This window comes from Plasmodium chabaudi (genome assembly GCF_900002335.3).
Source record: "Plasmodium chabaudi chabaudi strain AS genome assembly, chromosome: 11".
NCBI lineage: Eukaryota > Apicomplexa > Aconoidasida > Haemosporida > Plasmodiidae > Plasmodium > Plasmodium chabaudi.
In genome coordinates this window covers 1544786-1557148 of record NC_030111.2, presented here as the reverse complement: position 1 = coordinate 1557148, position 12363 = coordinate 1544786, and the positions used below count along the sequence as shown (strand labels likewise).

General features: G+C 23.4%; 4 protein-coding genes across 4 annotated transcripts; 1 reads left to right on the top strand and 3 right to left on the bottom strand.

The window, feature by feature from the left end:
- Positions 1 to 457: 457 nt before the first annotated feature.
- Positions 458 to 4051, bottom strand: PCHAS_1143100 (alanine--tRNA ligase, putative; the record flags this gene model as incomplete). Its single annotated transcript, XM_737784.2, has 1 exon — positions 458 to 4051. One exon carries the CDS (start codon positions 4049 to 4051, stop codon positions 458 to 460), a length of 3594 nt encoding a protein of 1197 aa, XP_742877.2.
- A 1018-nt stretch (positions 4052 to 5069) lies between these two features.
- Positions 5070 to 6149, top strand: PCHAS_1143000 (ribosome biogenesis protein MRT4, putative; the record flags this gene model as incomplete). Its single annotated transcript, XM_016798728.1, has 3 exons — positions 5070 to 5275; positions 5525 to 5615; positions 5772 to 6149. The coding sequence occupies 3 exons, from the start codon at positions 5070 to 5072 to the stop codon at positions 6147 to 6149; spliced, it is 675 nt and encodes a 224-aa protein (XP_016654101.1).
- A 688-nt stretch (positions 6150 to 6837) lies between these two features.
- Positions 6838 to 8023, bottom strand: PCHAS_1142900 (NADH-cytochrome b5 reductase, putative; the record flags this gene model as incomplete). Its single annotated transcript, XM_016798727.1, has 2 exons — positions 6838 to 7109; positions 7225 to 8023. The coding sequence occupies 2 exons, from the start codon at positions 8021 to 8023 to the stop codon at positions 6838 to 6840; spliced, it is 1071 nt and encodes a 356-aa protein (XP_016654100.1).
- Positions 8024 to 9190: 1167 nt separating this feature from the next.
- On the bottom strand, positions 9191 to 12025 carry PCHAS_1142800 (conserved Plasmodium protein, unknown function; the record flags this gene model as incomplete). Its single annotated transcript, XM_737308.2, has 1 exon — positions 9191 to 12025. One exon carries the CDS (start codon positions 12023 to 12025, stop codon positions 9191 to 9193), a length of 2835 nt encoding a protein of 944 aa, XP_742401.2.
- Between the last annotated feature and the right edge of the window lie 338 nt (positions 12026 to 12363).

Below are 12363 nucleotides of genomic sequence, written 5' to 3'. Positions count from 1 at the left end.
ATTTAAAAACATGCAATGAGGAATATAGAATGCCTATATAAACTTCAAATGCCTTTATATGAAAAAAATTAATAACCGAATCATTATCTTATATTTAATAATACTGTTCCAAATAAATTATAAAAGGTTAAAATTTTTAATTTCATTGTAATTCAATAAAATGTTCACACATTTATCTACCGTTAATCTTATTAACGATAATGAAATATAATATAGAAAGAAATACATGTTAAAAATATAAAACATTATAAAATGTATAAAAAGAAAAAACATGTTTGATAATTTCACGCATATGCAGTAATATTATTCAAGCAACATATAAATATGTATGCATTATCAGCATAACAGTAATATGGAAAGCCTAAAATAAGCTGCGTTTTATCGTTTTACACCATAAATATTCGCATAAATTATATACACAATTTAAGTGTTTTCCATTTTTGCATGCTTCGTAATATTATAGATATTTCTTGATTACTTCTTCTGCAGCTTGTTTTATTGTTGTGCCTTTATCCTTTCCTGAGGAACCAAAAGCTTTGTTTTTTCCACCACCAGAATTTCCTTCTACTGATTCCATTACTTGCTTCATAAAGGTATCTGCTTGCATTCCTTTGCCTTTCAAAGAATCTCTTATTTCAAGAACACAATAAGTATTGTTTTCGTCATGAATAATAAAAAAATAGCTTAAGTTCTTATTAGCCTTAGTATATGCTTGAGCAACTTTTTCTAAGACTTTTTGATTTCCATTTATTTCAGTAAATAATTTTATATCCAATAAAATATTATCCTTATTTTCTGTAGCATATAATTTACCTATACTCATTGCTTTATTAAACAATTCCTTTTGCGCATTTTTTTTTTTTTCGACAATATCTTTTTCAATTATTTCTAAATCTTCTAATATTTTATTTTTTTTAATGAGTGGCAAAAACTTATCTTCTTTTAAAATTCTTTTGTAGTTTTGTACATCTGTTAATTTATTTTCATTGGGGTCATCGAAAACGTGCTTATATTTAGCAACTATATCATTAAATTTTTTGTTTATTTCTTCTGCTTTTTTATTTGTAACTGCATTGATTCGATGAATTCCTTTACCTATGCTTTCCTCTGAAGTAATGATAAATTCTTTAATATATTTTGTATTTCCAATATGGGTTCCTCCACATAATTCAATTGAACAAAGATAAGTATAATTAATATCTAAATTATTTAATACATCATCAGCATTTTTACTTATAAAAACAACATTTACTTTATCTGCATAATCTTCTTCAAAAATTGCTCGAATTCCTTTTATTTTTTTACTTTCATTTAAATCCATAGTCTTAACTGATACATTCAATTCTTCTTTTACAATATTATTTATTTCAGTTTCAAGTTTGTTTAGTACATCCATATTTATATTTTCAATGAACGAAAAATCAAATCTAAGTTTTTCATCATCAACCAAAGAACCCTTCTGGTCGCAATTAAAAATTGAGCTTCCTTCCAATTTGTTCCTAGTTTCACTAGAATCTTCTAAAGAACTCTCTTTTTTTTCACCATTATTATCGCATTTATTTTTTTTTTGATTCACTTGATCTGTTAAAACTTTTCTTAAGGCAAAGTTTAACAAATGAGTAGCTGTGTGATTACAAGCTATAAGTTTTCTTCTTTCAAAATCAACAACAGTTTCTATTGCATCGTTTTTTTTAATGTGACCATTTAAGAGAACTCCAATATGTAATATATAATCGTTCATCTTTTGCACGTTTAATACTTGAAATTTCATGGATTCATTTTGAATATATCCAGTATCATATATTTGTCCACCATTTTCGTAATAAAAATTCGTTTCCTTCAAAATTAATGCATATTTCTTTTGCTTATTCTCTATTTTTTCACCTGATGAACTTTCCTTTGCATCGTCATCGGTATGCACTATTTCGTCTAAAAAGTTACCATCATAAATAATCTGAACAGATGATTTCAACCTTAAGTTATCTTTATTTTCTTCTTTACTTTTGGGGATTTCAAAAGTATTGTTCCAATTATATTTATGATGATCTATTGTAGGTAAAACGTTGTACTTACATTTTATTTCATGTGCCTTTTCTACTGGTAAATCGATAATTTTATTTATTTTAAAATTATTCGTATCAGAAACTAGCTGATGTTTTTTAAACAATGTATTGAATTCTTCCATATTCAATTTAACATTTTTTTCTTCACACATAATTTCAATTAAATCGATTGGAAACCCATAAGAGGTATACAAATCGAATGCATCTTTACCACTGAAAAGGTTATTACTATTGTTTTGTTTTTGATGACATTTTTTAATAATTTTATTAAATTGGTCAACACCCTTTTCCAATGTTTTGTTAAATATTAATTCCTCTTGCATGATAACATTTTTGATATAATTAACCTTTTCTTCATTTTGTAAATCTTTAAAGCAATTTCCTAATATTTTACAAACAGAGTCAACTAATTTATAAAACCATAGTACATTACTTTTTATATTAAAAACTTGTTTACCCACTCGAACTGCTCTTCTGATTATTCTTCTTATAACATAGTTTCGACCCTCATTACTAGGAATACATCCATCACTTATTGCAATAGTAGCACATCTGATATGATCACTTATAACTCTATATGCATAATCGATTTTATCTGGGTCCTCTTCATTAATTTTTCCTTGATAGTTAGGTATATCATTGAAAATTTCTTTTATTTGTTTGAAAATAGGTGTAAATAAATCAGTATCATAATTACTTTGAACATTTTGTAAAATCGATGTTATTCTTTCTAATCCCATACCCGTATCAATACAAGGGGATGGTAATTTGTTCATATTTTTCTTTTCATCTTTATTATACTGCATAAATACAATATTCCATATTTCTAAAACACTTGGATCATCTTTATTTACAAGATCAGATGCATCTCTATTACCAATTCTATCATAATGAATTTCTGAGCATGGCCCACATGGTCCTGTTTCTGCCATTTCCCAAAAATTATCTTTCATTCCAAATGGTAATATACGTTTTTCATCTAAATATTTTGACCATATTTTTTTTGCTTCTAAATCTGGTGGGCAACTAGGTAAATTTTTATCACCACCAAAATATGTTACATATAGTCTATCTGGATTTATTTTATAAACATTTGTCAATAAATCCCATGCATATTCAATACTTTCTTCTTTAAAATAATCACCAAAACTCCAATTACCAAGCATTTCAAAAAATGTATGATGATATACATCTTTACCAACATCATCTAAATCATTATGTTTACCACCAGCTCGAATACATTTCTGGGTATCTACACATCTTTTTAATTTACCTAAATCACTATTTTTGTCGACATTTCCAAGAAATATTTTTTTAAATTGATTCATACCCGCATTTGTAAATAATAAAGTATTATCATTATATGGTATAACTGATGCACTATCAACTACTGTATGATTTTTATTTTTAAAATAATTAATAAAATTATTTCGCACTTGTTCTGATGTCATATGTTTGTATTCGTTTTGTTTGCTTCCTACATTCTGATCTATATGTAAATATGCACTTTCTTCATTCTCTGCATTATACCTTTTTAAATTATTGCTATCACTTTTATTCATTTTGTGTGTACTTGTTATGAAATATTTTTTCGGGTTATTTCCTTTTAATAAATAAATAAAATTAAATATACTATTAATATGACCCCTGTTCAAATTATATCTGTATGTAGATTTTGTTGCAAATCCAATATTCTGCAATTTTGGGTTTATATGATTAAATAGCATATAATCATTTATTTTTTCACGACTTTTTAAATACCTATCTTTTCCCCTCTTAACATGAACTGACAAATTATTTTTTTTTTTTTCATCAATAAATAAAATTTTATTAGTTACGCAACTGTTGCTACTATTGTTTTTTTTTGTACGTAATTGATTTTTATCAGTTATTTTGAACGCCTTATTTATTCGAATTCCTAATGTAACTTGCTTATTGGTGTTCAAAAATATATATAAAAACAAAATGATAAACGAACAAATAATCATATATTTCTATTAACAAAACTGTGACACATGTGCATATCTACATGCATATTATATATTATATACTATAACACATTTATAGCTAAGAGTTTATGCATTTCACAAGTTATAACCCCATATAAAAGGAAAAAATTGTATTATTACTATATAATATAATTATCCTCAAAATTTAATCAAATATATATATACGTTCAAAATTTTTTGCTTCATCAAAAACTTCTCTTAATAAAAAATTATTGTAAAAGTATATCTATATGAATATAAAAAATATATACCAATGTAAAGGGTAAAAATTATCCAAGTAATGGCATGCCACAAATTTTTATTTTTGATTATATTATAAAAATGTAGCTATATAGGTATATATATTTATTTTTTTAATACCATTATCAATGGGTATGTGTTTTTTATTTCATTATTCCTAATAGGTATCACATAATACAAAATTATAAACTTATTTTTATCCATCCAACAAATATGTATATTACTAATTATTTAAATATACATGGCAGTGTGAAATCTCTGTATACAAAAAAAAACGCTACGCCCCAAAAGGAATATCCGGCTATCAATAAAAACATACGTATATTGGTACAGTATACATAGATATATTCTTTCAAAAAAAAATATTTTTTTTTTTACATATCTATAACATACTGGTTTTATAATATACATATAAAATTGAATAAAAAATGATACATATTTTTTATATGCTAAATATATATCCATATGAAACAAAATATATTGGAAAATATTTTGATCAGAAAAAATACAAATTTTTTTTTAAATGAATTAACAGTAGAAGGCCTATTAAAATTTGAATTCCTTAAACGAATAATAAATAAATTAATGACAAATAAATATACAAATAAATGAACGATTAATTAATAAATAATAAATGCTATAAATATTATATATAGCAGAAACAATTAGATTGCCATTCTCTGGAATAAGTAGAATATAACAACTTTCTACATAACAATTTGATCAACATTTTTATTTTACATTTTAACTGCCTAAAATGCCTAAATCAAAGAGAAATATAACTATATCTTTAACTAAAGTTAAAAAAAAGTTAAATAAAAAAGAACTTAAAGATCAAAAATTTTCAGAACTTAAGAAACATGCAAGCATCCAAAATATTTACATTTACGCATTAGATGTGAGAACCCATTCAAATAATAATCTCAAAAAGGTTATTGAATATTTTAAGCCATCAGGGGGAAAGTAAGAACAAAAATCGATATAACAGTCTAAAGGAATGTATTATGCATTTTTAACTACACCTATCAATAAATAGCAATAATGAAACAAAATGCGCTCTATTTTAAAGGCCAAATATGTCCATAAATTTTAACAGATTATTGCAAATGCATATATAAATGCCTTTGCTACGCATTTATGAGCATTATTAACTGACCACCTATTTTTAAATATACATTACAATGAATTTTTTAATTAATCTTGTTTTTGCAGATTTTTTATTGGAAAAAATAAATTAATGAAGTTAGCTCTTGGAGATGATGAGAAACATGAAATAAAACCAAACGTTTCCAAAATAGCGGAGGTATGTCTACATGAGTATATATTATACCGTTTTTATTTCTAATATTAAAAGGAATTTTCATTTATAAATTTATGCATTATATTGGATATAACGAAAAATATATATACTTCTTCATATGTATTCCTATATTTTTTTGCTTTCTATTCACTTTTGCAGCTACTTGTAGGCAATAGAATCCTCTTAATAACAAAGGATGAACCATTAAAGGTCATCAAATTTTTTAACGAATTTCAACCAGAGGAATATATTATACATGGAAATATATCTAAAGAAGACATCACCCTAAAATGTGGAGACGTTTTAAATGTCCCTGTTTCGATGCAAAAAGATTTACAAAAATTAAAAGTAAACTTTGATATTGTTGATCAGAAAATTATAATAAAGGAAGATAAAGTATTAGCAGAAAAAGATAAACTTGTAAGCTTAGAAAATGCGAAATTATTAAGAATGCTAAATATGAAAATCGGAAAATTTGATATTTCTGTTTTAGCTTATTGGCACTTAAACAATTTTGTTTCATTAATGCAAAAATAGTTTTATTTTTAATTCAATATGGTTACAATTCCTTCTTTTGATTTATAAATTTTAAACATCCCAATATATACTTTATTACTTAATCTCAACACCTAATTTTTTTCTTTTCTATGTTTTGTTGTTTTTAAAATTTTGACTATAGTTTTTTTTGAATTTTTTTTTAATTAAATATTTTCTTTGCTGCCTTTAAAAGGCTAAAATTATAATATTCCTTTTTTTTTATTATCTCTACATATTTTGTATAAAATATTTTTTGACAATTAAATAAACAGTTATTTATTCATCTTTCAATGCATATATGCATGCATTTTTTGTACAACTTAGATTAAAAAATAATTAGTAACAAGCTTTTTAATTTCACAATCGAAATCAAATAAACAAAGGTGAAAAAATAAACAAGATGGAAAAATATTCTTTCCAATTAGCAAAAAACACATATACAACTTCAACTTAAGAACATAATTTTATATTTGCTTAAAATAATTAAATGCATTTTTTCCACAATTATTATGTAAATATAAAAAATAAAACATCGTATGAGACAAAATAACTGCGTCTAATCTTATAGACAAGCATACTATATGGAATATAACCAGTGACTATTTTATTTCCACTGTTATTCCGTTTATATATTTTTTATTTAATTATTTATCATTTGCTTCTTTCCAATACATGCACATTTGCAATCCTAAAGAGTGATGACATTTTCCATTTTTAATTCCTCTTTTAATAACCGACTTAGAGAGGATATCATAGGTGGGGGTCCGCATAATAAAACTAGTGTATCGCTATTCTTAATAGGCATGTTTAATTTTTCATATTTTAAAACATATTTTTTTAATAAGTCTATGTTTATATATCCTATATTGTCAACTGTGTCCTTCAGTGTACTATCTAAACATTTGTCTATACTATAAACTTTTTGGAAGTTTTCAAAATTTGCATCATATTCGTCAAAAACTGAAAAAGAAAAGAGGTACATATATGTAGTGAAAACATTAATATGTGTGCATGCATCATCCATGTAGAAGTAACACATTTATGTAACTATGTAAGCTATAAAAAAAAAGCTTACTTGGTTTGAGTAAAATTTCTTGTTCATTTCGGTTTGCATATATGAAGGTTATGTAAACAGGCTCGTCTTCTACATTTGTCTTTTTTGTTAATAACAAATGATTTATTAATCGAAAAAAGGGAGTCATTCCAGTTCCACCAGCAATCATAACTATATGTTTTTTAATTTTAATAGACTTTGATAAATGAGAAAGTTCATTATTCCCTTTATATTCTATTAATCCATATGGACCTAATATATTTATTGTATTATTAGTTTTCAATTTATCAAGATGAGAGCTCATTTTTCCACCATCTATAAAATGTTCATCTTCTTTATATATACGAATTATAAAATGAACTTGTTTTTTTTTTTTATTTATATATACAGGTGTATAACTTCTATAAATTTCTAATAAATCTTTTTCTCTATCATCATTGTTATTCCATTTCCCTTGTATTTTCCCTTTTATATTTAAGCCATTAAATTTTATATGCTTACATATCCCCAAACCAAAATTGTCATATTCACTTGGGTAAGAAAAAATATATATTTTTACAGTATCTGTTAATGTTATTATATCATTTAATTTTAATGTTTGACTTTTTCCATTTAAAAATTTTTTATTTTCATCACTTTTCGATTTTATATCTATTTCTTCATATTCATGTTTTTTCGAATACAACATAAATAATTCTTTCTTTTTATTCCATTTACTCTTCCCCCAAACAACTAAAATTATAGAAGTAGCTACAACTAATGCTGAGATTAAAAAATTCGATGCAGAAATTCCAAACATATTGTTAACCTTGTAACTCATAATTTTATATATTTTCAATATATCCTTAATTTATATCTACTTTTGTATATTTAGACGAGTTAATTTAATTTATATAAGACCAAAAAAAACAGCTTATCATTACAAATATCAATAAGCATATACAAATAAAAATTCACAAATTTTTATAATATAACTACAATAGTATATATACACACATGTTCTTATTAATTTATGTCTATAGAACTACACACAATTTTTTTGCAATTTTCATATTCCTAAATGCAAATAATTTATTTTAAAACTGTAAAAGCATACATATAATTTTTTATTCAAAATTTTTTACTTTTAAATCACATTTTTTTTTACATATCGATTTATAAAAAAAAAAAATTTTATTTTAGTAAGCTGAAATAGCTAAACCATAAAAAAAGCACATAACACACCTGCGCGAATATATAAAGCATACTAATTATATAATACAAGAATGCACATATTATATCGAGTATCTTATCTTTTGTTCTATTTTTTACCTATACCTTTTTCATAACATTAAGCTTGTATCCACTACATTTTTACACAGCTTAATATATATTCATATTACGGTTAAATTTATAACGGTATAAAAATAAATTAATGAAACATTCAAACAATTTGAATAAGTAAAATATTTTTTTAATTTGTAACTGTTTTTTAAAATTGTAAAACAATTTAAATGCAATGTTTTCAACATTAGTAAATTAAAAAACAAAACATACAAAAAAATTCTAAATATATCAAGTATATATATCTTTAATTAAATGTAACATATGTAACGAATTTAAACAAATTTTCATAAAAAAATCGTTGAATATTGAGATTTACAAATTATTTTGGCGTCCTACTTATTTGATTTTTTCTTCTATTGTTTACTATGAAAAGTTTAAAAGTCTTATTGGGCATTATGAAGTAATTTGAAAAGCTGAAAATTGTTTTGCAGTTTTGATGGTATCCACATGTTTTCTGATTCGATATAGATAAGTAAATCGCCATAAATAATTAATATATCAAAGAATACAACTTTTCAATAAATCTATAAATGCATTTTTGATAAAAGAAATATATCATGAAGTTATACAAGATCTATATTCGGTATAACCAAATTGTTCTTATATGCATTTTCTTGATAACTTATATTTCTTTAAGCATATGCAATGCATTGCCACAATTTCAAGAGCATTTTACACTTTTATTTAGAACACTATCAATTTTATCCTTTTCTTTTTTACGTTTTCTTGATTTTTTTTTTGAATCTTTTATAAATCCAGATATTACATTCATAAATTCATCTTCCTTATCTGATTTTTTTTCGTTTTCGTCATCCTCATCACTATCGGTCAAGCTGCCATCCTCACCATTTTCAAACTCTTCTAAATTTGAATGCTCATTATTGTCATCACTTTTTAGTTGTTCCTGATCATCCAATTCTTGAACTAATCCATCTCCTGAATCTTCCTTCTCTTTTGATATTAAAATATTTTCAAACATCTTTTTCGCCTTCAAATATTTCGTTGTATTTGTATTTATAGTCTTTGTTTTTTTATATTCCTTTAACTTCATAAAATTTTTAATAAAATTATTATACATGTTTATATCATTTTCAATTAATGAATCTAATATACTTTTTTTTATTTGATCATTTCCCAATTTAAAAAAAGTAACAACTACATGAGCTCCTATATGATTAATAGCTATATTTTTATATTCATTTTTAAATAATAAAATAAATAATTTTAAATATTTTTCATTCAATAAATTAAAAGTATTTCCAATCTTTTCACATAAAATTGATAAATTTTTATCACAACAAAAGTATAATAATATATTTCCTCTTAATTCAGCATTTTTTCTTTTAAATGGTTTTACTTTATTTTCATTTCTGTTTCCATTTGAATTATTATAATAGTTATTTCCATCTTCATAATTCAAGCTATTCTTCCTACTATTTTTCCCATCATTATTCCCATTATTATTATTTGAGAAGGCTTCTAAAAAGCTGTTATAATTATCTATATCGCTATCGCTTGGCTTGTTATTATATACAAGTTTTAAAAAGTTGCAAAAATGTTTAAAAGAATTTATTACTGGTGTAATTGACTCTTTTGGGAAAGATAAAATATGAAGCAATATATAATATCCATTTGTGTCGATCTTAATATGGTTATAAAAATTGTAATTATTTAATGTGCCCATACTGTTATTATCATGATGATTGTCACTATATGTTTGTTCATTTTCTATGTTATCGTCTTCAATTTCTTGTTTTTTTTGGTTACTATTTCCAAATATATTTAAAACAAGGGGAGATAAATCATTATAATTACACATACATAAAATACATAGCCAAATAAATTTTGTATAACTTGCACCATCCGGTGTAAAGTTTTTTTTTTCAGAATTTGCAGACTCGCTTGTCAAACCCAAATTTTTGAGCAATGAATTCATCAAAAATTTGCAATTCCTTTTATAGCATTGTGATAAATCGAATAAGCATTTTAGAATATTAAATTTTTTTTTTTTAATAATAATATCTATATCTATTTTTTTTATTAACAAATCATACATTTCTTCTGTTATATATTCAAAAGACAAATAATTGTATATAACTAAACAAGAATATGCATTATCGCATATTAATTTATTTATATTTTTTAATATATATGTATTAAAAACATAAAAAGTATGTTCATTATTAATTTTTAAAATATTTTCAATCATTATACTTGAAGAATCTAATTTTATTAATAAGTCTAACAATTGTTTTAAAGGGCTTTCTTCAAAATATTTATTTTTTCCACAACTTTTATCAATATAATATTTTTTTGTTTTTTTTATTAAAAATATTTCACTTATCAAATCGCTACATTCAACTTTTTTATCTTTTAATAATTCAAATAAAATTACTAATGCTGGTACTGAATAGGTATTATATAAAAGAGGGCAAATTAAATGTTGATTTTGGCTTTCTATTAAATATCTATCATTTGGATTTATTTCTTCGCTTTTCTTTAAATCTTCATAAAAAATATATTGATATAAAATATTTTTAAATTTTTGAGATTCATTTGGATTTATTATTTCATCTTTAATTTTATCAATTATTTTTCTGCAACATTCAAAGAAAAAGGTGGTATTACCACCCTTTCCATTAACATTGCTAGCATCACCATCATTCATATAATTTTTTTTCACATATTTCAGTTCCCCTTTTGACATACTATTACGAACTTTTGATTTTCTAAATGTTATATTACTTATATTAATATTCAAATAGCCACCCAATGAATATAGAAAAGATCTTAATATATGTGTCCCACATTTATCAAAAATTAAAAAAAATATATTGTCAATTATATTATTAGCTATTTCTTTAAAATAATATGATATTTTTTTATAATTATTATTTTTTTTATTAATATCTTCTATATATTTCTCTTCATATTTATTAAAAAAGATGTATACACATAATACTGTTTGTACAAAATGGGATGCATATTCACATACAGCCAATTCATTGAAATTTGAATATACCATTTTAAAAAAGTTATTATAAATCTCTATACATTCTATACTTATATCATTATTTTTTACATTCTTTTCATTATATTTTAATAAAAAAAAACAATAATATATTAATTTTTCCAATATTTTTGAACATTTTTTTGTTCTAACTAAAGCTTTTTCATTATATTTTATTTCCTCTGTTATTTTAACTAATATACATATATCATCTTCAATATTATATGAATCGTCTAAATTTATATCTCCAAAAGCTTTATACCCTTTCTTTATATTTTCCTCCTTTAGCTCATAAACAAAGTATTTTTCATATTTCTCATTCAAGATATAAGAAATGTTAATAAGATATTCACAAATTTCTTCTACATTATTATTATTATATTTTCTATTCCCATTGTTGTTATGGCGAAATTTGTTGTTATGGCTATTGCTTTTGTTGAAGTTCCTATAATTATTATTCCTTGGTTTTGCCTTAAACCCGTACATTTTGTTTTGAGTAACCAAAAGTACGTAATATTTTATATATATGGGACAAGCTTATAATATTATGCCTAGTCCCTTCAATAAACTCTTAATATATTTAAATAAGATCTCAAAAATTATTTGAAATATAAAATTTAATCCATTTTCTTAAAATAAATCCAATATTCTTCAAAATAATTTAAAAATTCCTTTACTCAATTCTCAAAAATGAAAAAAATTTCATACATATATATGTTTAATATGTTTGTAAATATTTTTTTACCACTTCAATGTTGTTTTTTTCACAAATATACCATATATTTTATTTTTTTTTATTTTTTTTTTATTTTTTTTGCTGAATA